General features: G+C 41.0%; 2 protein-coding genes across 2 annotated transcripts; both read right to left on the minus strand.

Moving 5' to 3' along the window:
- Positions 1-1,337: 1,337 nt before the first annotated feature.
- dnajc3b (DnaJ (Hsp40) homolog, subfamily C, member 3b) lies at positions 1,338-15,409 on the minus strand. Its single transcript, XM_049568058.1, has 12 exons — positions 14,960-15,409; positions 12,097-12,207; positions 11,795-11,919; positions 10,030-10,104; positions 9,800-9,943; positions 9,486-9,667; positions 9,246-9,365; positions 6,747-6,852; positions 6,491-6,611; positions 6,001-6,139; positions 5,721-5,869; positions 1,338-4,210 (listed from the first exon to the last, which is right to left on the minus strand). Exons 1-12 carry the CDS (start codon positions 15,042-15,044, stop codon positions 4,062-4,064), a joined length of 1,506 nt encoding a protein of 501 aa, XP_049424015.1. The 5' UTR covers positions 15,045-15,409; the 3' UTR covers positions 1,338-4,061.
- A 3,521-nt stretch (positions 15,410-18,930) lies between these two features.
- On the minus strand, positions 18,931-25,401 carry cldn15a (claudin 15a). The gene is made up of 5 exons (XM_049568172.1): positions 25,011-25,401; positions 23,400-23,564; positions 22,367-22,448; positions 22,171-22,278; positions 18,931-19,535 (listed from the first exon to the last, which is right to left on the minus strand). Exons 1-5 carry the CDS (start codon positions 25,225-25,227, stop codon positions 19,439-19,441), a joined length of 669 nt encoding a protein of 222 aa, XP_049424129.1. The 5' UTR covers positions 25,228-25,401; the 3' UTR covers positions 18,931-19,438.
- Positions 25,402-27,041: the final 1,640 nt, after the last annotated feature.

Raw genomic sequence — 27,041 nt, forward strand, 5'->3', positions numbered from 1 at the left:
GTGTCTGACAACATTATGGAAAGGATCCCTACAGAGATAGACCTTTTTGTTAAAGAGTAAGATCCTTTTTGTTTAACCAGAAACAGCTCTGAAATCACCATTGCCAAACCTGTCAATTTATGTCCCCTAGAAGTGTTTGTTTTTGCCGTTGACAGTAGTAAATGTTTGACGTTATGGAAAGGATCCCTACAGAGATAGACCTTTTTGTTTAACCAGAAACAGCTCCAGAATTGCCATTGCCAAACCCACCAGACTCCATTGAAATAAACAGTAATTTTAGCGTGTATAGATCCAGCATGTTTTCACATCTAACTGAGTGAATTAAAGGTTTATTTCAACCAAATAAGAGTTGGTGATTGCTGAACAGTAGAAAGACAAACCAAGATGGCTTTTTGAGAGTTTAATTTTGTTTCTGTCAACTTTGACTTAAGTGTGTTTTACAATGATAAAATCACTGATTATTTAAATGGAGTCTGGTGGAATTGACGATAACGAATTCCAGGCTTCTTCTGGTTAAACAAAAAGGTCTGTCTCTGTAGGGATCGTTCCATAAAGTTGTCAGACACTTAAAAATAAAAATCAGAGCCTGTCAGTGTCAAAAACAAACACTTCGCAGCCTGTTTCACTGCTGTCAACTGCAGACTTTTTTGTTAAACCAAACACAGTCCTGAATTCTCCATCGTCAAACCCACCAGACTCCATTTAAATAAACAGTGATTTTATCATCATAAGACACACTTTATTGAAAATCAACAGAAACAAAATAAAACTCACAAAAACCATCTTGGTTCGTCTTTCCACTGTTCCAACAATCACCAACTCTTATTTGGTTGAAATAAACCCTTCACCCAGTTAGACGTGAAAATATGCTGACTCTATACACGCTTAAATTACTGTTTATTTAAATGGAGTCTGGTAGGTTTGGCAATGGTGATTTTGGGGCTGCTTCTGGTTAAACAAAAAGGATCTTACTCATTAACAAAAAGGTCTATCTCTGTAGGGATCCTTCCCATAATGTTACCATACACCTGAATAATAATCTGAGCCTGTCAGTGGCAAAAACAAACACTTTTAGAGGATGTAAATGGAGAAATTGAGGGTGCAAACATGCCCAGGGTGGTTACACTGCAGCCCTCTCTTTTAAAACTGGACTAATTAAAAAAAAATGTTGTTCCCATCAGTCACGAAAACATGTGAAAATGGGGTCCAGGGTGAAAAGCACTGAACTTACCCTTCAACTGTAGTGCAAGTTAGGAAAAATATCCCCATAAAAGCTGCAGGGGGAGCTGTTCTGTCTCCGTCTCTTTCACACCATGCATCATGAAATCAGGACAAACTTGGATTGTTTCAGTATTTTAATATGCTTGAGCATGTCAGCTGACTCAGTCTGGCAACAGTAAAATTGATGCCACAAACAGCAGAAACCCCTAAAAAGAAAACCCAGAAACAAAACCATCCCACTCAGTCCATTTAAATACAAAGAGCCAGTCACATTTAGTTCACAGAGTCGAGCAGTGGACAGGAAGCTGTTATGGTCACTTTAAGTTGTTAGTGACACAATAACGTAGTTTGTACTGAGAAAGTCAGATCTTTATTAAACTGTTGTGTGTCTTTCCTGGCTGTAAAACTGGAGCCTCATTGATATTTTCAAATGCATCCTGTCAGACAAATTATACAAATGCACTGTATATGAATTACATACAATACGTCGCAGACCTGTAACTAATGCAACACACCCGCTCCAGCTCAGCATCACATTTTAAATGTGCATTTTTCTGATAGACCTTTTTCCAAAATGAGGCTTTGAGAGAACCACAGAAGACACACTTGGTTTGTAAAGAGTCTTTGAAAGGCTTTTCTAAAGCCCACAGTAACGTTTCAGGAGTGGAGGAGACGTGGAGTGGTTTTTCAAACATAAAAGGTAAAAGTGCAAGTTTTCAAAGACGTGCTTTGAAATGAGTGACCAGGGAAAAGGGCGAAATACTACAACCTTGGACTCAGTCATGAATTGCTCTGCTTTTGTCCAGAATATTTAACTTTTTTCGTCAGTTAAATATGGTGACGTGAGTTTTAATTAACAGTTACATCCGTAATGTTTTAAACCCGGATATAAAGCCTGTTGAAGAGATAATATTTCCATTGAAATACAAAATTCACACATTATTCTGATTAGATAGCTGCTGAAAACAAATCGTAATTTAATGGGTAAGTTCTCTGTTTTCAACCTGGGCCCTTATTTCCCATGTTTTTGTGTGTAACTGACTGATGGCGACAACAATTTTTGAAATTGGTCTAATACTGAGCGAAACAGGCTGCGATGTAGCCAATAAGGGCAATTGTACGTCCACTGAAAGTTTTTGTTTTTGCCACTGACAGGCTCAGATTATTATTTTAAGTGTCTGACAACATTATAAAAGGATCCCTACAGAGATAGCCCTTTTTGTTTAACCAGAAACAGCCCCAAAATTACCGTTGTGAAACCCTGTAGACTCCATTTAACCCTTCAAAACCTGGAATTACAATTTTTTCTTGCACTGCTTTTAGACACATTTCGCAAGTATTTTAACTTTTTAATTTTGCACAAATTGGTGCAATTTCTTTAAAACATGAGAAAAAATGCAATGAGCAACTTGGTAAAAAAAAAAAAAAAAAAAAAAAAGTCCCACAAATGGCGAAAAAATTGTAGATTTAGATTGATTTTCTTGTTTAACTTTTTTTTTAACCAATTTTCTTGTTTTTAATTTTCTCTTTTTACCAATTTCTTGCAATTTTTTTAGGTCATTTGTTCTTTCGTTGCTCGTTGCCTTCTTTCCATGTTTTTGAAAGAAATCAAGCCAATGTGCTCAGGTTTTAAAGGGTTAAATGACCAGTAATTTTATCATCATAAAACACACAAAGTCAACAGAAATAAAATAAAACTCATAAAGGCTGTCTTGGTTCATCTTTCCACTGTTCCAATAATCACCAACTCTGGTTTGGTTGAAATAAACCTTTAGTTTACCCCCTTTGATAAAAAAATATTCTGGCGCTATACATGCTGAAATTACAAATTATTTAAATGCAGCTTGGTGTGTATGGTGATCGCAATTTCAAGGCTGTTTTTGGTTAAACTGAAGGGATCTTTCTCTTTAACAAAAAGGTCTATCTCTGTATGGATCATTTCCATTATATCAGACACTTAGAATAACAATCTGAGCCTGTCAGTGGCAAAAACACGCACTTAAAGTGGATGTGAATTGAGGGTGCAGCCTGTTTCACTGCTGCCAACTGCAGTACTCTCGCTCAATACTGGACCAGTTTAAAAAATTGGTCTTCGTTAGTCTCGCGTAGACACAAAAACATGAGACAAGAAGTGACCAGGTTGAAGAATATTAAACGTACCTCATAAAATCAAATCAAAAACAATCACTGATTTAAGACCCATAGGATTTCACCCACAAGTTTCCTTTAACAGTGCTGAAGTCTCACCTACTCACCATCAATGTAGACGCTCAAACAAAATGCTTCCTGATGTCGTGATGTATAAAAATCTCAGTTTTATAGCACAGAGAAGTTTGACATGGTCAAAAATATGGAGATCGGTAAACATGTAATTCCTCTGCAGAATACTGTGAGCAGAAACCAATACACTGACAGTCCTCCTACGAACTGTCCGAACAACTACTGCATTAAAAAAAGAGCCCCTTCACAAAAGGTTCAAAGAATGGCACAAAGAAAGAAATGAGGAACAAGAGCAGACACCCACATCGACTGCTTTCAACCACCACCTTTCCGTTCCTAAGGATCTCAAGTGTTGACTTCATTTTCTTCAACCACAGCGATGAGTTAATTCGACAGCAGCCACGGTCACATCTTTAGTGTTAGTGGCTGGAAGTCCATTTTCCTTTCACTGTACAGCTCAAGCCTCCGCTGCGTTAAAAATCAAAAGGTTCAAGTAACCGACGAAACTGTGTCCAAGCTGAAGCACAAGTTCTGAGGAAGACTTCTCCATAAATCCGCTATTGATCTTCCCAAATGTCCCCAACCCCCGTCCCCCCCTCGTGTTCGTCACCTCCGCCACTCTAGTTGTGGTGGAACTTGAAGTGGAAGCTGCCGCCAGACTCAAACGGGTTGAAGTGATACGGCCAGCCCTGCCCTCCACCTCCGCCGCCACCTTGCTGGTTTTCCGGGTCCAGGGGATCCTCACCTGCGTCAAACTTCTGCCTCATTTCTGGAAAGACAATGGCAAGAATGGAGGGACAAATTTAAGATTAAATCATTGCTTGAAGGGACCTATTGTGCCGATCTTAATGTTCGTACTTGTAGTTTGAGTTTCTATTACAACATGTTTACATGCTTCAACTTTATTTTCCAGGGGTGACCTCTAATTTACCCTCTGTCACTCCGTTTTGGCACCTGCTTCTTTAAGACCCCTCCCAAAAAAGTGGAGTCTGCTCTAATTGGTCAGCATTTCCGTTTTACTGCACTGTCATTGCAGCCTGGAGACTGACTGTAATGGCTAACAGCAGCACTCTCTACCCTGAATCACTAATAAAAACTTCCCGATGGGACATGTTCCCGCAGGAATAGGATGCAAAATCAGGCAGAAATTAACAACGTCAACAACCAAGATTACATCTTTCCCTGACGTTAGCATGTAGATACATGTAGTAGTGTATGTAATGCAGACACCTGCAGTAGTGTGTCTGGAGCAGATGTGAGCTGCTCTCCTTCTGCTCCACAGCAGCTGAGGCTAACATCTGACAAGGAGTGGTTTAACAGTCCCAACAATCTCACACCGACACTGAAACGGCTCCGCTCTGTCATTAAACCCCTTAATAACTACTGGGTAACGTTAGCTGTGTGATACTATTTGGGATTTACACTTCTGCTGCGAATCAACGCCGTAATCTACGCTGTAGCCTGACGTGCACCTCCCCAGAAATGTAACTACACATCACAGCGACGCAGACCTCCTGTCTGTTTCTGTAAGCTGAAACCATTTCCCTCAGTGGAAACAAAGCTTTTATTTACTTTAATTTCGAAGATAAGAAACAATAAATTGTGAAGACAATAAAGCCTCCACAAAAATAGCATCTTAAGTCTTGTAATGTAAAATACCATAGGCTTGTGCTAATAACGTTAGCATGTTGTATTTGTTTGGAAAACGTGTTTAGTATAAGACAGTTGTTTTGTCAGTGAACCTTGTGAGCTGTAATGAAGCCGAATTTTTTTAACGTTACCTTTGCTAAATGTTGCTGTTGTCCCTGGTTTCATATAAGTAGATGAAAAGTCCGCTAGCCACTAAGCTAATTTATACAATATAAAATTCGACAGGCTTGTGCTAATAACGTTAGCATGTTATATTTGCTTGGAAAGCATGTTTAGTATAAGACAGTTGTTTTGTCAGTGAACCTTGTGAGTTGTAATGGAGACAAATTTTGTCATGTTACCTTTGTTAAATGTTGCTGTTGTCCCTGGCTTCATATGACTAGAGGAAAAGTCCGCTAGCTGCTAGGCTAATTTATACAATGTAAAATGCCATTCCACATATATGTAGGTATGCTTTTAAATTAGCTATTAGTAGTGTGAAAGTGTCAGTACAGATACAGGCTGCCAGAAACTGTTTTCGCTTATCCTGTAATCTCAAAATTACACTTGCTAACTTGTTGGAAGTCACTCTGAATGAGTGTCTGCTAAATTCCTAAAAAGACAATCTAACAGCCGTCTGAGCTCCTGACCTGGGTCAGTGAGGACTTCTTTAGCTGACGCGATGTCGATAAACTTCTTTTCTGCTTCTTTCTTCTCCGCCTCAGACTGGAAGTTGTCGGGGTGCCACTGCTGCGCCAGCTTCCTGTACGCCTTGATGATCTCCTGCTTGTTTGCATTCCTGAGGAAAACAAAGTGTGTGGGAGTTATCTGGAGGGATCTGCTCGATGCATTTATCGACCGTGGATGGATTCAGTGTTCACTCCAGAGGAAATACACACTGTGTGTTACAGAACTGGTTGGACCGGTTACCTGCCGACACCGAGGATCTTGTAGTAATCCCTCTTACGAGAGATTTTCAGCAGTTTCTGTGCTCGGTCCAGGCCCTCTTTGAGATCGATGCGGTCGCCTTCGCCGTCAAACTCTCTCGCCTCTATGTAGTCCTCCACAGCTGGAATGAAACAGATAATAAAAGACCTTTAAAAAGATGTTTGTCTGCCACACTTGTATCTGAACAAAACTAAATTTTGTTTATAAATAACATTTTTGAGAGTAGAAGACAGCCTCATTTCACACTTATCCTACATGGAACTGTCATTGATTTGGACTGGACAAATTCTACCTGATCTTATTTTAAGGGGGGAATAACACTAAGACTACAATCTATTAATCGACTTTCTGAATGCACGTTTCACCTGGTAGTTTACTGTATTTTTGGCACCATAAACCCCAGAGAACCTGCTAAAATGGACCCAGTACGTGCATTTTTGTATGTGTATGCAAACGTAAGATGTTTCTTTACCTTTCTCGTACTCCTGGTTGAGGATGTAAGCCTCGGCTCGGTCTCGGAGGACGTTGGCGTTGCGAGGGTCTCTCTGATGAGCCTCTGAACACACGTCTATGGCCTCCTGAGCCAAGTTAATCTACAATGGGCAAGACGGAGGGATAATGAGTTGGCAGCAGTTGGAAAGGATCAAAAACAGAAACAGAAAGAGAAAATCTAACCCTCATGTATTTACTTTATTTATGTGTTAGAATACAGGCACAAGTTATCTTACCTTGACAAGGCAGAAGCAGATCCTCTCTTTGGCCAGGTTTGTGTAGTGTGGGACATTGGGCTCTGTCTTCATCACTGATTCGTACTTTTCAATGGCTTCCTCGTACCTAGTTGTGTGTAAAGAGAAAATTCAGTAAGGTTTATTAAGTAGGTAGCTAGTTAGGTTGCAAGTGTTAGCTTCTTCCTCTTGTATTTCTGGTTTGAGTATCAACAAGATTTGGAAATAACGGGGATCACATGCAACGTGTAGGTTGTAAGTTAGATTGCATGTTTAATAAAAGGTATCACACGTGCTCTGACTCATCAAACCACCCACGCTGATTCCTATTTTCTGAGGCAGCTAACTTTCATCTCAAAAATATCAAGTGGCTGACATTTTCTGTTTCAAACAGACGCATATTTCAAAGCACACACCTTGTAAATACATGTTATGATAGCCTTACAACAAACGAGTCTTCAGGCCTTTTTCTTTATGGTCAGACAAATTCTCAATGTTGGAATAAAATGATATGAGTTGTGGTGATCTTGATGATGTAAGGTGATCATAGAATTCAAGTCTTTTATGTGTTTTTGCGGACACTTAAGGAACTGTTAATATGACATGTCTTTTTAAAAGGGAGTTTGGTGTCATATTTCCACCAGCGGCAGGATGGGAAATAATCTTCCCACTTTTTCCAAACAAATATCTTACTAAGTGTGGCTAAAAACTCACATTGTCTTTAGATTTGAGAGGGTGTCACTAGGGTTTTCCCTGGGTTTTTTTCGAGACCAAGGTGGCAAAGGCCTGTGGCGGAGGGCATCTTGACAGCTGTACTTTTAGATATGAAAGGAGGCCCCCACATGCTTCAGCCTTACACTGCTGACTTGTATAATCAGAACAGACATGTCCTGTGATTTTCAGCCTTCTATGATTATATTTACCCTTTACAGCAGGCACATCCTGACAGCTGAGAATATTACTGTCAGGTATTGTCCCCCCTCTATTAAATATGAAAGGAGGCTGAAAATCACAGCACATGTCTGTTCTGATGATACAAGTCAGTGGTCCTGAAATGTGTGTTTCTCTTCTATAATACACATTCTGCATCTCGGAGGCGCCGTCTTTCCACATACGGGCTTCCTTCGCCTTTCAAACGGGGCAGAGCTCTGTGGGAAACAGTAGGAGTGACAAAGCCCGAGGGGGAACCGGGATCTGACACAACAGGGAGAAGCAGGTCCGTGGAGCTGTGCGCCGGACGAAAAAACACACACACCGCATGCGCGTCGCTACGGCATTTGCTTTGGGTTGTGAGCAAGCATGATGCGTGTCTACATTGTAATGGGTTTGTGTGCGCAAAAGACACTACATCTGAACGCCCCCCCATGCGCACACACACGCTTTACCCAAGGCGGCGGCCAAAATCACCCAGGCTGCCCGCCTTTGTCTTAGATAGGCAGGGAAAACCCAGTCTTCTTGTGTATGGCAGGACTAAGTCAAACAAGTCTCGGCTTTCTTGAAATGTGTAAAAGGAGGAGAAACTGGTGGAGCTTGTCACGGGTCAGATCCACATTCTACAGTGTCTTTTTTCTTTATGACTGGTTTTTAACACAAATGGACAGCTGTGGCCAAAAGCTGCTTCGGTTTCTGCTCAAATGTTTAACAGGTTTTGTTCTTGTAAATTTACACCAGGAGGAGGATGGGAAATAATCTTAAAAGAATTCTAGTTGTAGTCTTGTAGTAGTGAGTAGTAGTGATCCCCAGTCTTTGTAAAATCTTAGTGTGTGACTACATAGAAACTACCATACACTAGAAGACTTTCAGAAGACCTGTAAAAGACTTGAGTGACACCCTCACATATCCTAAGACTGTGGGTTTTTAGTCTCACACAAAAAGATTTTGAGAAGACTGGGGGATCTGCAGGGCCACTATCTGAAAGCAACTAGGATCCTGAACATTATTTTCCATCCTGCTCCTGGTGGAAAATATTACACCAAACTCCCTTTAAGAAATATGACATTTTAACAATTCTTTAACTTTCTGCAAAAAGACATGATTCTGGAAACACAAGATTAAAGGCGTCATATGTCGACAGTTCTCTTGTCAATTCGGCACCAATATAATAAACAAAGATAAACTGTGTTTGCGTACAGACTTTAAATTCTGGATTTTGTTTCCTCAACTTGCTACCAGCCTCTGTTGGTTAATTGCACTATTTTTGTGGGAGGAGACTGTGGGAATAAGTGCTAGTTGGTGGATCAGATACACACTGAATTAAACACAGAGTCTTGTTTCCTCCACAGCTCCACCAGCTTCTCCTCCTTTTCCACAGTACAAGAGAACAGAGACTTGTTCACGTTCACTCTCTACCTGGTTTGCTGCTTCCTGTTTGGTGCTGGAGAGAGCGCAGCTATTGGTTGCTGACAATGTTCACTTCACTGAACTTCAGTATTTGCATGAGCCAAGAGTGAAGACTTCATGATTTCAGAGGACAAAGCGCACCACTCCTACAGACGTACTGACCTCGTCTGCTCAATGAGCTCCTCTGCTGCGTCCAGCTGCTTGCTGAGCTTCTTCACCTGCTTGTAGTGGCTGAAACACTCCTTGTCATCCTGATCCAGCTTCAGACACTCCCGGATGTGACTGCACACAAACAGACGAGCCAGACGGACATTTTGTTATGGTGACACAGATGCGCTCAGGATGAAAATCAGCTTCATTTGCATGGCTCTAAATCAGCGTAGTTTGTTTATTCCAGCTCACTTGAGTGACTCGTGGTGATCCCCGAGGCTGTAATGCAGCATGCTGAGCTTCAGGAAGGCGGCGCGGTTGTCGTTGCGTAGCCTCGTGGTCGGCGTCAGATCCAGGATGGCTTTCTGAGGATCCCCCATGCGGATGTAACATTCTGCACGGAGCTCCCGCGACTCAGGATCCCAAGGAGAGATCTGGAGAAAGATGGGAACTTTTATGTGTGTGCAAAGTAATTCAACTCAACTGCCATCTGACGTATGATGGAAAATAATATAATAATAAAAGATCTTTTATTTTAGGAGACTTTCTCCAGAGCGGACACACACCTCAATGACTCTCTCCAACACGCTGATGGTGGCGCTGTAGTCTCCTTGGTGGTACGCGGCATGCGCATCCTCCTGCAGCTCCTCCAGCTCGTTCGCTTTCATCAGCTGGTCCTGAGCCTCTTCGTGGTCTGGGGAGCGCTGCAGCTAAAAACAAAACAGACAAATTATTCTGGCTGCTGCAGGTAAAACACTACAAAGGACAGCAGCGGTGATTTGAGATTTAAACTCACCACGGCTTCAAAGTCCTCCCTGGCCTCCTGAGTGTTACCCTGCTTCAGCAGGATATTCCCTCTCTGCAACCTGGCCTGAAAACGCAGGAACAAAGAGAGACCCAGGAGATGGAGAGAAATATGAGAAGCATATGGACACATAATGAGGACTAGGGATGCAAAAGGGTCGGTAAATTTCCATTTAATGTCTGAAAAACTTCACAATTTCGATTGTAAAAGTTGTACCTCTTTATTATCTGGGGGAAAAATACACATAAAAAGCAATACTAGGTCTTAAAGCATGTCTTGGTTAAAGGCAGAGTTCACATTTTTTGAAGTGGGGTTATATAAGGTACTTTTCCACAGTCAGTGTATTCCCCACAATAGATATCAGTCAGCACGCCCCCAGTTTGGAGAAGCAGGCAGTAGTACTGACACTGAAGCTAAGCAATGTACTGCTGTGGATGGGGGCAGCAGCAAAACATATTTTAGCCACCTAAAAAAACTCAGTATCAGTTTAAGTGCACGTTATATTGAGAGTATTTTCACTTCAAAGCCAGACTCCATTGAGAAAAACGGTGATTTAACATCGCTGAACACAGGAGCAGCTGGACGATGGCTGCCTCCGTCCGTTAGTTTGTTTGTGTTGTTGTCATTGAAGGGGTAGGATAAGTTACACGATAACACCAACAAGCCAGCTGACTAAGGCAACAGTGGCTCTCATGTTCAGCAAAATTACTACAGGTCGGAGGCACCAGAGGATCCACGAAACGATATTATCACGATACTTAAGTCACGATACGATATTATTGCGATTTTAAGTCTGTTTTCAGTCTTTTCACAGCAGCAAATTGTATCTAGTGGACTGAAAAAGGCTAACAAAAGTTTAATTTGTATTTGTCATATTAATGATTTATATACTAAAAAAAATTATACTTGGTACTTGGTATGTGACGATACAATATTGCCATACAAAAATATCACAATACTACACCATATTGATTTTTCCCCACCACTGTAAATTACTGTTTGGTCAATGGAGTCCGCTGGCTTTGACGAGGGAATAAAGAGAGTACAGATGCCGAGAACGGTGTACCCGTCGAAAATTACCGTCTGATGGAAAGGTAGGACATTGATAATACTCTCAATAATGCATACACATAAACTGATATTGATCTATTAGCGCCAGTTGTGGCTCATTATTGGTAGTTTGACCCCCGGCTCCTCCAGTCCACATGTCAAAGTATCCTTGGGCAAGATACTGAACCCCAAATTGCTCCTGATGGCTGTTTCATCAGTGAGAATGGTTAGTGAGTAGCAGGTGGCAACATGTATGATAGCCTCGGTCACCAGTGTGTGAATGAGTGACAGCGCTTTGAATGGTCAGAAGACTAGTGCAGTCCATTTACCATTCAAAATATGTTTTGCTGCGACCCCATCCACAGCAGTACATTGCTCAACTCCAACATTTCTGTCTGCTTCTCCAAAAAGGGGACTTGCACCTAAGGTAAATAATACACCGACTATGGAAAAGTACCCCATACAATCCTGCTTTAAAATCTACGAACTAGCCCTTTAGAGTATGCCTAAGGTTGCAAAGGGTCCATACATTTCCAGTACATTTCTGGAAATTTCCCAAGGTAAGTTGAACTCAGGAACTTTATTTATTTTAAAAGAGGAAAAAGCCGAAAATATTCCAATTTCAATACACATTTTTAGCTCTTAATAGTGAATTAATTCAGGGGGAAAAAGACATAAAATCAGACTCTGAATCAGGCAAACTTACAGCCAGGAAGTCGGGTTTGAGCTGGATGGCTCTGGTGAGGTCTGGCAGGGCAGATTTGGATTTTCCCATCGCCAGAAACACCGCGGCTCGCTTGTAGTAGGTCAGGTAATTCTTAGAGTCTCCCTCTGTGAAAATGATTCACACCAAATGTCATTCTTAATGTACAAATACAAATCTGTCTGTGTGGAAGTTTGGAAGATTACAGGCATTATCAGAGCAGAGAAAGCGGCTGTAAATGTCAGCCAGTGGTGAGAGTATAAATGTGTGTCAGCGTGTGTGTGTGTGTGCACATGTAACCTTACCCACAGCCGAGTGGTAGTGGGACAAGGCCTCGGCCAGCTGACCAGCAGCCAAAAGTTTGCGGCCCATCTCCAAGTGGTGCTCGATCTCGACATGAGTCGCCCCCAAGACACCTGTAACACAAGACGGCGCTTGAGCCTCGCTAGAAATATATCGCTGACAAAGAGAGATGGCGACAACATTATTAGACAGCAGACTGTCTACAAGAAACTCAAAAAACAAATATATTCTCCGACACTCAAGCTACACCTGTTTATGATTTATATTCTAACAGCTAGTTCGTGAGTCACTTGAAGTATTTCGGTGAATCAGAGGTGCAGACACGACCAAATGCTGCTCATTAAATTTCAGATGAGCTAAACAGGAAGTCAAAGCCAAGTCTATTTTGCTTCAAATACCCAACCTTAATCATCACCATTCTAATTTGTGACGAACAGAGGCAACGACAGCCCCTCAAACTGACTCCTAACACTATAAACATGTGGTGTGCGTTCAGTGTAAGCTGATAGTTGTATTTAAAACACATTTCAAGATGTTACAGACCATGACATGAAATAAATATGTTTGCCGTGATGATGTTGCTGTTCTGTTTGACTCCAAGAAGCCATCTCTAGGTGTGTATGGCGACATTTCATCTCTATATGATTTAATTCACTGAACAAGCCCAAACAGACTCCTGTCAGTTTGACAGTTCATGAAAACAAGATGGAGCATCTCAAGTTTATCCTCAAATTAAATGTCTTCTATCACTTTGGTTAGGCCTGTCATGATTTCTGCTTTTGTTTGGATGATATATTGGCCAAGAAATAATGTGATAAACTGTGTTATTGTCATTTTAAGACCATTTTAGGCCACTGATTTGATATAATAAATAAATATTTAAATATTATATCCTCCTGAGATCTGCACGTTTGTTTGGTATGCTTTTTAATTTCTCCAAGCTATCTGGGATCAGTAGGACCTGATAAGTATAAAAAACTAAACACTGTCAACAATAATAAAGTCCCAGTGTCCTCAAATGAGACAATTAAGTCCCAATGTCCTCAAACGAGACAATTAAGTCCCAATGTCCTCAAACAAAGAAACAATAATAAAGTCCCAATGTCCTCAAGCGAGACGATAATAAAGTCCCAGTGTCCTCAAATGAGACAATTAAGTCCCAATGTCCTCAAACAAAGAAACAACAATTAACTCCCAATGTCCCCCAAAAAAAGAAACGAAAATAAAGTCACAGTGTCCTCAAACGAGACGATAATAAAGTCCCAGTGTCCTCAAACAAGACGATAATAAAGTCCCAGTGTCCTCAAACGAGACAACAATTAACTCCCAATGTCCCCCCAAAAAAAGAAACGAAAATAAAGTCCCAATGTCCTCAAATGAGACGATAATAAAGTCCCAGTGTCCTCAAATGAGACGATAATAAAGTCCCAGTGTCCTCAAACAAGCCGATAATAAAGTCCCAGTGTCCTCAAACGAGACGATAATAAAGTCCCAGTGTCCTCAAACGAGACAACAATTAACTCCCAATGTCCCCCCAAAAAAAGAAACGATAATAAAGTCCCAATGTCCTCAAACAAGACGATAATAAAGTCCCAGTGTCCTCAAACGAGACAACAATTAACTCCCAATGTCCCCCCAAAAAAGAAACGAAAATAAAGTCCCAATGTCCTCAAACGAGACGATAATAAAGTCCCAGTGTCCTCAAACAAGACGATAATAAAGTCCCAGTGTCCTCAAACGAGACAACAATTAACTCCCAATGTCCCCCCAAAAAAAGAAATGAAAATAAAGTCCCAATGTCCTCAAACAAGACGATAATAAAGTCCCAGTGTCCTCAAACGAGACGATAATAAAGTCCCAATGTCCTCAAACAAGACGATAATAAAGTCCCAGTGTGCTCAAACGAGACGATAATAAAGTCCCAGTCTCCTCAAATGAGACAACAATTAACTCCCAATGTCCCCCCCAAAAAGAAACGATAATTAAGTCCCAATGTCCCAAAAAAAGACACAATAAGAAAGTCCCAATGTCCTCAAACAAAATGATAATACACTCCCAATGTCCTCAAACGAGACGATAATTAAGTCCCAGTATCCTTAAACGAGTACTTCCTAATTAACTTCAACTTTATCTTGTTACTGTGGCAACAATTGGTCAAATTTGTTGCCATATCAAACTACAAACTATTAATCTCAAATTAACAAGTGTCTACCATAAAATGTGATCAGGTTTTGGACCTTGTCCACTTTTGTGTCGGGATCAGCTGCAGACTGACTTGGCAGAGATGGCCGCCATCTTGTTTTTACATGGATTAGTGTATTGTGCTCTTACGACCACTAGATGGCACAAAAAGTGTCCATGAACGAGGACAACAGGTCTGAGTTAAGCAGAATAAAGTATAAAGTCAAGTAAATACAAAATGTGATGTCCTCAAATGAGGACGCAGGGCCCCGAGAGGATATATTGAGAATAATATATAGTGGCTCTTCTGTTGCTCACCTGCCACCTCCCTCCTCAGATAAATACAGTACAGTCCCTAATGATGTTGGTGACAGGAAGTAGGGTCCCAGTCAGGACTGTAGCTCCGCGTACTGCTCCTAGTTATAACTACAACTGTTAAACACCTTGTACACCTGTTGCTGATGTCTTTTACAGCCTGTATAATGTTATTATCAGTGTAATAATGAAGCAGTGAGTGTGACTCAGAGCAGGTGATGGTGGGGCGGGTAACAGTGTACCCGGTGAGCTCACATTCCGGGTCAGTTTTAACGGGAAACTTTAACGGCTTTACAGAAGTTATAAACGCACATTACCGTCTGTATTTGTGTCTTAAAAACTTGTTTGTGAACGTGAAGCCAGGCTTACCGTCCAGCTGGATATCCAGGATGACACACAGCAGTGACAGGGAGCACAGGACCCCGCTGAGTCCTGTCCGCCGACACGACTCCATCTCCGGCTTCAGTCACACTTTCACACCGGAACCAGCAAACTTAACGGCTCTGCTTTCACGTCTGGTTTCATTGAAGCTGGTGATATACAACCTTAAACCTCCATCCTTTCCCTCTCTGCTACACCGCAGGGACAGCTACGACGGTGTATTTACGGTCCCGGTGTGACAGTATTCCGTGTAGAAATACGGCAGCTGAAAGGTTCCCCCCTGAAACGGTAACGGTTAAAGAGCGGTTCCTCCGCCGTGACAGGGACTCAGTGGGGTTTAGTTAAACTTAAAACACGTCCACGTAACATGAGGATGGTGAGGGTGAACAGCTGAGGGCCGGTACACTTTGTACATGAAACCTTTTTGCCTGTGGTACCGTCGTCTCCTCCCTTTCTGCCCCACATATCTGTGGTTGGTCCACGGGCCGCACATCCGTGTTGGTCTGGAGACGTGGGCTGCGCTCATTGGAGGGACTATTTTAACACACTCCCTGCATGGGCCACACACACACACACACACTCACACACACACTCACCGTATCAGTTCAAGTAAACGACTCTGGATCAAGAACAAGAAACTGAAACTTACTCTGATACACAAAAATCTGACAATCTGATAATATAAATCATGTATGGAGGCCTATTTGTGCCAAAAACACAATCTACCACTTAAGTTATAGTCAGGGGCGTAAAATTAGACAGGTCAGGCAGTTTGGTTTCATTGAGGTCTGTGCAAATACACTTGTGTTCAAAGAGGAACTCACATTTAATTAAAAATGGTGTTATTCAGTGTAGGATAAAGTTTGGGGCGGTGGGGGCGGAAGAGAGAGGAAAACTGCGTAATGCTCACCATGTAGCATGCTCTATCAACCACAATAACAACAACAACAACCACAACAACAACAACAACAATATGGCATTGCCAGCATTGCTGCCTGATAATGTTACACCTGTCAAAACGGTGAAAGAGGATGCGACGAGACGATGGTGCGCCAGAATCTAAAATTTTACTTTGGTGAACACTTTTAGGGAGCGATCACACCGAGATGAAATGCTAGAAACACGACACCAGTAAAACCACTGTTTTCCTATGATACGGCGCGTCTGACCGGCGTTCGAGTGTCTTTTTAGACGGGCGTTTTTCCAGCGTCTCTTTAGACGCGTGTTTTTGTAGACGCTTCTTTTTAGACACTGAAAAGTTTCAACTTTTTTGACCCCCTTTGGTAAATTTGGTGAATTCTGGATCCGCTCTCTAGACCGGAACCAGAATCCAGACAAAATTCAGAGTGAATGGAAACCAGGCTCTTCATCGTACGTGAAGAGCCTGGTGACGCGAGGCTAGACCATCACAGGGCTGACGCTTCAGCCCTTTTTAGATAGGAATTGTGCAAATTTGCAGGAAAGCCCAATCAGTCTTTTTTCAGCATTGGCAGTATAAAAACAAAATCAGGGAGTGCAGCAAAATGCCGCCTACCTACTTTTGTTTATACAGAATGCGCCTTTTTTGGGGCAATGGGGGGCGTGAGCAGCTAACAAAATGTGTAGCTCAGCATGTGATGTAAACAGTGACGTGGGAGGGAAGCCGCGGCTGGTCAGGCGGCGATTCTCTCGTAAGTCGGCCCGTTCTTCACCGTTCCCATCATCTGACGGTTAATGGCCTCTTCGTTTGCGAGGACAAGGAGGGTGCACAATTCCTTGCCTCGTTCTTTTCAAACCAAAAAGGTTCCGCCAATATGTCTACCCTACAAGGCGGAAAATTGTGCACCTCGGATCAACTCGCCAATCCGGCTCTGTGTGTCTGAACACTTGCAGCTTGCTGGCAAAACGACCCAACATTTGCCGAAAATCTGGCAGCGTAAAAGACGCTATAGAGACAGACAACCATTCACACTCACATTCACACCTGCGGACAGTTTAGCGTCACCAGTTAACCTGCATGTCTTTGGACTGTGGGAGGAAACCGGAGCACCTGGAAAAAACCCACGCTGACATGGGAAGAACATACAGACTCCGCACAAGGTTTGAGCCCCCCACCCCGGGTTCGAACCAGGAACCCTCCTGCTGTGAGGCGATAATGCTAACCAGTGAACCACAGTGCCACCCTGCTTTTTATTTTCCTCGATATTTTGTCACATACAGGTATACATTGATGATTGTTGAGTAACAGGGATGTTAAAGCCTTCTCTACTTGATCATGTGACAAGACGATACGATACGGCAGCTAGTTTAGGCCCATGGTGACCACCTTACGCCACTGGTCAGGAGTCTCAAAATTGCGAGATAAAATGCCCTAATGTGATCACTTTATCAGACCTTTATGACTCCAGTGCTGCAGCCAAAATTTAAGAATATTTGGATTTTGGGTCTCTAATGTTATTCTCTACAATGCCAAGTATGTAACCCTGGAGGGGAATCCTAAACTCCATTTAGTTTAATACTTTTTTTTTTTTTTTTTTATAGATATTTTATTCCTTTTTTGCAGAATCTAAACCATCTTTATGTCATTATATCTCCCACATTCTCAAGACAAGACCTCAGTGGTAGCTTTGTCGCTAAACATAGATGATTTGTGTCTTATTATGTCTTATTATTATGTGATAATTTCCTGGCTATATGACAAAGGGCCTGTCCCATTTCTACCCCTTAAATCTCCCACTTGGTATTGAGTGCCCTCGTTTGCGAGATAACCCTTGACGAAGGAAGTGAGAAATATTAGGGTAGAGATCTTTCCTTAAGAAATGAGACACCACTTGATGCAAATCGGCGTGGCTGACGTGCAGGTATACGTCACACGTAGTAGCAACGCAAGATACCGGTAGTCATTCAGGTTTGAAAATGCCGGCTCCAGCGCTTGTGTCGTGGCGTGGTGCTATGTTTATTCTTTTCCGTCTGATGAATCAAATGCTGAAAACAGGAGGCGCCTACAACATCTTCTAGTTCTGATCGATTTTGTTCGGGTAAGTTGATTTGTTTAAATATTTTGACTGAGTTGCTGATGAGTTTACGCAGTCAAACCATCTGTTGTTTGTATAGCCTACATTCCGATCTTACAGTAACAAATTGTTTTCCAAAACTTGCCGAAGTTGCTGACTTCGCAAAGTGTTCTTGGAAATTTCCTCTTCCACTTCGTTGAAAGTGTGGGTCGGGGCTCCCTTGGAATCTAGGGTGGATTTTAAGTGTTGGAAACCACTTCCACTACCTCAATTCTGTTTTGGGACACCACTAGCCTAAACGTGAACACGCACAACCAAGTGTAAGTGGGTATTTCTAGGGGAAGTGCGGGTATTGGGACAGGCCCAAAAAAGTGTCTCTTTAAGGTCTAGTGTGTAGGATTTAGTGGCATCTAGTGGTGAGGCTGCAGATTGCATTCAACAAACCTCTCCCATGTGCCAAGTGTGTAGGACAGTGATACTCAACTTACCACCCACAGACCAGGGGTGTCATTCATAAAACAATGCATAGGATCTAAACTAAAAACGTTAATATGGACAAAGGCCAAAAACGGCGTGCACCCAATTTTTTTTCAACAATTTCTACAATCAGGCTTCCAACCCACTGTCTGCATCGGCAGTTTCCCGTCTCCAAAATGTTGCACTAAAGGGTGCCTCTGTGCATCGGAGTCTGATGCCAATGGGCCACTGACCAAGCGCCAGTGCTTGAGATGGGAGTGAGACCAGGTTGGACAGAAGCACTGGCTGAGCCCCAAATGTCCTCAAATCCTAGAAACACCCCTGCCTTACCAGACCTGAGCTGCTGTGACTGGCCCCTGGACTCCTGCCCTTTTGTAAAAGTGGCCCCCAGGCAAAGCAAGTTGAGTATCCCTGGTGAAGGAGAACTCACGAACCCTATGTCTAGAGTCAGTGTTTGGTTGGACAACAGGAAGACAAGGTCACACTGAAATGTTTAGCATGACACATTTTATTGTGCGCAATCGTACAAAAAACAAAACAAAGAAACATGAAAATAAAGACAACTTGTCCTCCGCCCTCGTTCACAGGTACTTTCTATAAAACTGTACAAAACAACACACAAATATCTGGATCATCACAGTTTGACCTTCACCTTTACAAATGTCCAGAAGTGTTTAAACAGATCATCAAATGATTGGATTCCTTTGAAAAGAAAAGGCTGTATGTAAATGTATTTGTGCTAAGCATAAATAGAATCATTGCGAGCATGTCGTAGGTTTGCGCTCAGCTTTTTTACAACTGCAAAGCCAACAGTTTACAGAATACACACGTGATGTGGTGATTATATACAGGTCAGTGGTGCTGTCACTTCAAGATGGACCTTTGTGTTTTTCCACATGGACAAACAGCTCCAACTTGAGGGTGAAAACTGAACACCAGGACGTGAAAAATGTCCATCAGGATTTTTTTTGGACAAAGTTCCATTTCCACATCCAGCTCAAACGTAAGCATTTCGTCCGTAAGTGCTAGCAGCCACGCTTCGGGTCGGCGCAGGTCCAGAATATACAGTTCCTCTGGTTTGATAAGGCAGCGGGCTGCAACACAAACAAACACAAACACATATATTAGACACTGAGGTTGGAACCTGGTACGTCATAACAAGGATCCTGATACTGAAGCAGCTAAATGGAATTCAGCCATCATTAATGTTATCATTTAAACTTGTGTTTTTTTCTGCTGTGACATGTCAAAATGTTTTCAGTAGGCCTTTTACATGATAAATTTATAGGAAGGCTGTGCTGAAACCTTGTGCAACCTATATTGTGCTCTCAGCCCATTTGTCTCACCACTGTGTACTTGCACTAGTGTGGCGGGCGCTAAACTCCATCTTTAAATCCTACACACAGTGGCCTTGACCTGTCAGGCCCAGTCAGGCTGGATAGATAATCATGACTTAGCAATTACCACCCTTTGATTTATAGCCTGCTCTACTTCACCCAACCCTTTCAATGGTGCACCTTATTTATCTTGTGTAATGACACTTAATGGTCAATAAAATAGAACCCAAATAAAACTTTCCATGTGTAAGAAACAAAGGCACATTGTGGAAGCCCATTTCTGCCAATGTGATGGAAACAAAACAAAACAAAATAAAACAAAACAAAACAAAAAAAGATCCTGTAAATCATTGTAATGAGAAACGCTCTCAAATTCTGATGACTTAATATCTGAGAATAATGATTTAAGTCAAAATAATGACATACTTATCTCAAAATAATGACTTAGTATCTGAAAATAATGAATTATTAAGTTAAAACAAAGATCTAAAGAAATGACTTAGTCTCATGAATAACGACTTTGTATGTCAAAATAATGACTTACTATCTTAAAATAATTACTTATCTCAAAATAATTATTTAGCGTCTCAAAATAATATCTTAGTATCTGAAAATAATGAATCATTAAGTTAAAATAATGACACTTATCTAAAAAAAATGACTTAGTCTCACAAATAATGACTTTTTACGTCAAAATAATGACTTACTATCTTAAAAGAATTACTTATTGAGGCAAAAATAATCACAAACTTATCTCAAAATAATGACTTAGTATCTCAAAAAAGACTTAGCCTCATGAATAACGACTTAGTATCTCAAATAATTAGTTATTAAATCAAATTAATGAAACGCTTATCTCAAATTAATGACGTTGTGATAAAACAGAGAGAAACTGTCCCAAAACATGGACTTAGTTTCTTAAAACAATGAATCAGCAAGGTTTCTCATTATTTTTGAGGTATTAAGTCAATATTTTGAAAAAAGTTTCTACTATTCTGAGATACTGCGTCATTATTTTGAGAAAGCCTATAAATATTTTGAGATAAGTGAGTCATTGTTTTGAGATGCTGAGTCATTATTTCGAGATATAAACTCATGATTTTGAGATACTAAATCATTATTTTGAGAAAGTTTCTCTTTATAATAACTTACAGAATTATTATTATTATTTTAAGATTTTTTTGGGGCTTTTGCCTTTAATGTACAGGACAGAGTGAAATGGGGAGCAGGGGGGTGACATGCAGCAAATGGTTGCAAGCCGGAGTCGAACCTGCGACCGCTGCAGCAAGGCATCGCCTCTGTACATGGGGCGCCGGCACTAACCACTATGCTACTGACGCCCCAGAATTATTATTTTTCTTGTGTTATCGTTCAAAAAAGTTACATCCATGACCCAGTGGACAAAAATGTCCATTTTCTAGAAACTTTTGTAGTGTCCAACAAAAGGTCACAGGGGGGTGATTTTTGGCAACGGGGGGTTATTTTGGGTTAAATTTGAAAATCCCAACTTTCAGCATGAAAATCCATTATTTGACCCTGTAATGCATTTTTATCCTATCGATGACCCTTCAAGTGGACAAAAATGTCCACATGTCATTTAGCCATTTGTTATTGTTGCTATACCATCCATTTATCATGGATGGGATAAAAATGCATTACAGGGTCAAATAATAGATTTTCATGCTGAAAGTTGGAATTTTCAAATTTAACCTAAAAATCACCCCCCTGTGACCTTTCATTTGTCTGTGAAGGAGTTTTGATTTTTGGAAATGGACAAAAATGTCCAGGGGTAACATTGGCAGAAATGGCCTTCCATACATGGACTTGGATGAGCTGACTCTACTAACACATTCAGGTGATAATGTCTGATGAGAGCTCCTATGACATCACACAGGTTTTGCCACAACAGGGCGCCAGAGTGTCATTAATGGTGATCTCTTAAATAAACACAGAGATATAAAAATAATATAGTGATTTAATTTTTGTTTGTCTAAACTGTAGAGGTACAATTATTTATGAATTCATTTATGCTTGTTGCTATTTGTTTCCATTGTAAATCTGCATGCTGACATTTTAAAGTCAAATATGTATTTAGATATTCATTATTTTATTAAGAGATTTATCAATTGTTTTATTTATTTGTAGTTTGATCAATTTGTTGATGTATTGGTACATTCATACTTCACATTTGTGATGTCATAAATCCATCTCTTTAACTTCAAATAAAGGATTTTTACATTTTAAAGTGACTATTCGAGCTTTAGAGCAGTGAAAATGGTTATAAAGCAACGCAGTCATTGTTACAAACAGTTAACTAACAGTAAATCCATTCATAAATCATTGTATATTATATTTTGACAGACAGAAATCCAACAGTTACAACTGCACTCACTATTTTTCCTGTGTGCCCAACTTGCAGGAGCAGGTGAGACAGGCTCCTCCAACGATGGCGAGCACGCCGGAGCACCAGCCAATGTAAAGTCCTTCTCCAATTTCATACCTGCGACACACAGCAGAATGTCAGTTGCATATGTGAGCTTCATGTTGGGCCTGAAAGTCCCACACCATCACCACCACCATCATCTTACTTTGTCCCAGGATAGAGAGGGTTGAAGAAATCCTGGGTGATGTTGAAGGCGTACCAGGACACTGAGATCATCGTGCACAGACCTTTTAATAGAAAAATACATATTGTTGTAATCACTGAGAGAACAGCGGGGAAGCTTCCAGATTGTGTCACAGAGGTCTGAACTCTTGCAGAAAACTTACGGAAATTTAAGTATTAGTTCCTCTATCTATTTCTAGGGTACTGAATAAGGGAGTGGCAGTAAGTAAGTACATTTACTCAAGGAGTTAAGTCCTATTCAGAGGTATTTGTACTTTAATAGAGTTTTTCCACTCCTCTCTACAGTATCTCGGAGGCCAGTATTGTACTTTTTACTCCACTACATTTATTTTACAGATATAGTTACTTTTCAGAGTCAGATTAACAATTAACAAATACATTATGATGTATTATTATTGGCTAAGATAATGATCTGTCATATAGGGCAGCTGAGGCTGAGGAGGTAGAGCGGATTGTCCATTAATTGGATGATCATCGGTTTGGTCCTTGAGCAAGATACTGAACCCCAGAATGCTGTGTACCATATCAAGTAGGGGGCACCTTGTATGGTAGCCTCGGCCAAGGCATGACTGTATTTAAAAGCGCTTCGGAAGACTAGAAAGGCGCTACACAAGTGCAACCATAAAACTTTATTGAGCCTGGGGGGAAATTCACAAGCTACACAACAGCATAAAGTCATAAAATGAACTCCACCTTTATCAGCTGCAACATTAAAATGATCAACACATTAATGCATCCATAACTATTATCTAATAATATAATTACTTATATAGTACTTTTTGGTACTTTAAGGATACGTTTGCACTCTAAGTGAAGTTTTAAATGCAGGACTTTTACTTGTAGCATTGTGGTTTTACTGCTTAAGATCTGAGTATCGTCTCCACCACTGGTATTAGCAGGTCAGACTGGTTCTTTGGACTCAATCTCACTGGTCTAAACTCTCCTAAAACACACTTAAAAAACAGTAATGCATTTGTTTTTTGTGTCTTTGTTACCTTGAAGTATGAAAAGCACTCCAGCGGTGCCAGCAATCCTCCCTTTGAGAACATAGTTTTCCCCTCCAGCCTTCGAACACTGTATTCCTATCAGGGCCGCCAGCAGTCCAAAGGTGCCCAGCACTATTGCTGAGATCATCAAGGCACGAGACGCTTGGATGTAACCTGAACGCAGAGGGGAGACAGACAAAAACAACCACTGAATTCACCACCTTTTACTTGTCAGTTTGCGAGATCTGATGTTGGCCTGTAATCACATCTTGTTATGAACATTTCAAGTTCAGCAGAGGAAAAGTTCAGGGTGTCCGAGGACCCATGAAATCTTAAAACTGTTCTTTAGCAGTCATTTCTTATTGCATAATATTTTTGGTGTGTAGGATTTAGGGGGGTATATTAACAGGAGTGGAATGTAACATAGGCCTAAGTATTTTTGTGTGTGTGTGTGTGTGTGTGTGAGTTTAATCTTCTGAAAATAAGAATTGTTGTGTTTTTGCTAGTTTTGAATGAGTCGTTTATATCTACATAGGGAGCGGGTCCTCATCCACTGAGGTCACCATGTTTCTACAGTGGCCCAGAATGGACAAACTAAATTAAACACAAATTGACTTTAGATAGGGCCATTCAAGTTTTTGCATTAGCCACTGAAGATAGAAGCCTGTGTTGGAAAAACATGACTTTTTTAAATGTAAAACTACTTTCTTCAGTGGTTTTACTGGTTTAAATCATTGGGTCCATTTGTTTCGGAGAGGAAGAGACCTCTGCAGATAATTCGGCTTCTGATAAAGTTAGATAAGTTATAAGAGAAAAAAGGTGAGCACACAGTAGTGTGTTGTGGGCAAGCTGCCCATTTCCAACATGCCAAACAGCATCGGAAAAACACTGATTTTTCACATGAAATGCTTTATTCAGTGTTTTTGTGGTTTAAAGCACAGAGTCCATTTGTTTTGAAGAGGAGGAGACCTCTGCGGATAATTCGGCTCCCAATAAAAACCTTCTGAATGTCTGGATCTTAAGTTACCAGAGAATAAAGGTGAGCACACCACAGCGTGTTGCAGGTGAGCTGCCTGTCTCCAACATGCCAAACAGCATTGGAAGAACACTGATTTTTAACTTAAAACTGTTTTATTCAGTGTTTTTAACAGTTTAAATCACCTGGTCTGTTTGTTTTAAAGAGGAGGAGACTGCTACAGATAATTCGGCTCCTGGTAAAAACCTCCTGAATGTCTGGATCTTAAGTTATCAGAGAAAAAAGGCAAGCACACAATAACATGTTGCGGGCCAGCTGCCCGTCTCTGACATACCAAACAGCACTGGAAAAACATTGATTTTCAACTTAAAACCGCTTTGTTCAGTGTTTTCACTGGGTTAAATCCCATGGTCTGTTTGTTTTAAAAAGGAGAAGACCTCTATGGATAATTCGGCTCCTGGATAAAACATCTTGAAAAATAAACACTGAAAGAATTCTAACTGCGAGAAGTTTCAGCTTGTTGCAATCGTCAATCCTCACTGCTGTGCACCACTAAATCCCCCTAAATCTTACACACTGAACCTTGAAGTTGAAATTACCTATGTGTATGTGTAAAATTTATTGCAATTAGATAATCAACATACCACTCAAAGCGAGCAGTGAAGGGAACTCCCTGCAGTTATGCACCCCGGTTGAATCCGTCGCACAGGACATCCACAAGTTTTCATAGATGGTGGAGGTGGTGATGACGTTCCCGTCGACGGTGGAGGTTCTCCAGTAACGGTTCGGCAGGGCGATCCCCACCATCACCCACCCGATGAACCCCAGGAACAGAGCCACTACTTCCACAATTGGATCCATGACCCCTCCTCGGTCCAGCAGTCAAAAAAAAAGTATATCCAGATCTCAGTTTTTGAAATTGATTAAAAACTTAAAGAAAATCAGAGCTGCTTTTTTTTGTCGGATACAAAGTCAGCAAGTCTCTGTGAGTGTATCTGTGGTGTGTCTAGTCTGCCAGTATGAGATGTGTCTGGCTCAACAGATATGTATAATGATTTATATAACTTGCTTTCTCTCCTCCCCCCTCCCCTCACACACACACACACACACACTATCTTCTGTCTTTCGCATTTTACACCCCTGAAACTGAACAGGTGTTTATCGGCTCACTCTCAGGGTCCAATGGTCATCAGTCGCTCTTAATGACACTGCACTGTGTATGTTTATCAGACACACTCCACCCTGTTGTTTTTCTTTGACGATCCATAAAACATCATTAGTAATTCATGAGGTTTTTTTTTTTTTTTTGTGCTGGAGCTGTCCAAAAATGTATGATTACACCCCAGGTTTTATATACTGAACATTATGCATTATACCTTCAGAACAAAGCCAGCTGCACCTTGTTTTATTGTTTTGGTTTGGAAATCTCAAGGCCATAAGACACAAGGTCACAATCACTCCGTAACACACCCAAGATTTTGTAACATTTTGGAAAGGTATCAACATGGAATTGGTCGAACTTAAAGGGACAGTTCACCCCAAAATCAAAAATATGTATTTCTCCTTTCACCTGTAGTGCTGTTTATCAGTCTAGATTGTTCTGGTGTGAGTTGCAGAGTGTTGGAGATATCAGCCATAGAGATGTCTGCCTTCTCTCCAGAATAATGGAACTAGATGGCACTCAGCTTGTGGTGCTCAAAGCACTAAAAAATACATTTGAAAAACTCAAAAGCAATGTCTCCTTGCAGAAATCATGACCCCAGTTTCATGTAGGAACTATTTTCTTTCTACCGAACTACACCCACCAACTGTGTCACCGCACAGAAGGAAGCGTAGACTTACAGGTGACAGGCTGGTGCTCATGACAGCACAATATGTAAACATGAATGACGTCCTCAGCTGAACTGTAACATTAGCTAGCTTAGTGGTGCTAGGTGAGCTAGCAGTAGATGTACACGTCCTTCTGCGCAGTGATACGGTTTGTGAGTGTAGAGTGGGATTTATACTTGTAAGTCAGCTCTATGCACAGCCTACGCTGTTGTGAGCATGTACACTTGTGCTGTGGTGTGTCTGTGTCACTCTGCAGTGACACCTCCAAACCACTAGTCAGTGGCGGAGGTTTCTGTGAACTGCTTTCAAGTTTAGTTGATTCAAAACACACATTAAACACACATTAAACATGGCTTAATAGAGACAGTTTCAAACACAAGTACACAAATCAGCTTCACTATAACTCGCAGCATTCACAGACCAACACATGTCTTTATCTGGACACATTTTCCCCACAAATACAACATGCTAACGTTATTAGCACAAGCCTATGACATTTTACATTCTATAAATTAGCCTAGCAGCTAGCGATCTTTTCCTCTTCTCATATAAAACCAGGGACAACAGCAACATTTAACAGAGGTAACGTTACAAAATTCGGCTCCATTACAACTCACAAGGTTCACTGACAAAACAACTGTCTTATACTAAACACGTTTTCCAAACAAATGCAACATGCTAACGTTATTAGCACAAGTCTATGGCATTTTACATTGTATAAATTAGCCTAGTAACAAGCAGAGATTTCCTCTGCTCATATGAAGTCAGGATAAATCACACATAGGACTTAAAATGCTATTTTTGTGGAGGCTTTATTGTCTTCACAATTTATTGTTTCTTATCTG

Source organism: Epinephelus fuscoguttatus, linkage group LG23 (assembly GCF_011397635.1).
Source record: "Epinephelus fuscoguttatus linkage group LG23, E.fuscoguttatus.final_Chr_v1".
NCBI classification, from domain to species: domain Eukaryota; kingdom Metazoa; phylum Chordata; class Actinopteri; order Perciformes; family Serranidae; genus Epinephelus; species Epinephelus fuscoguttatus.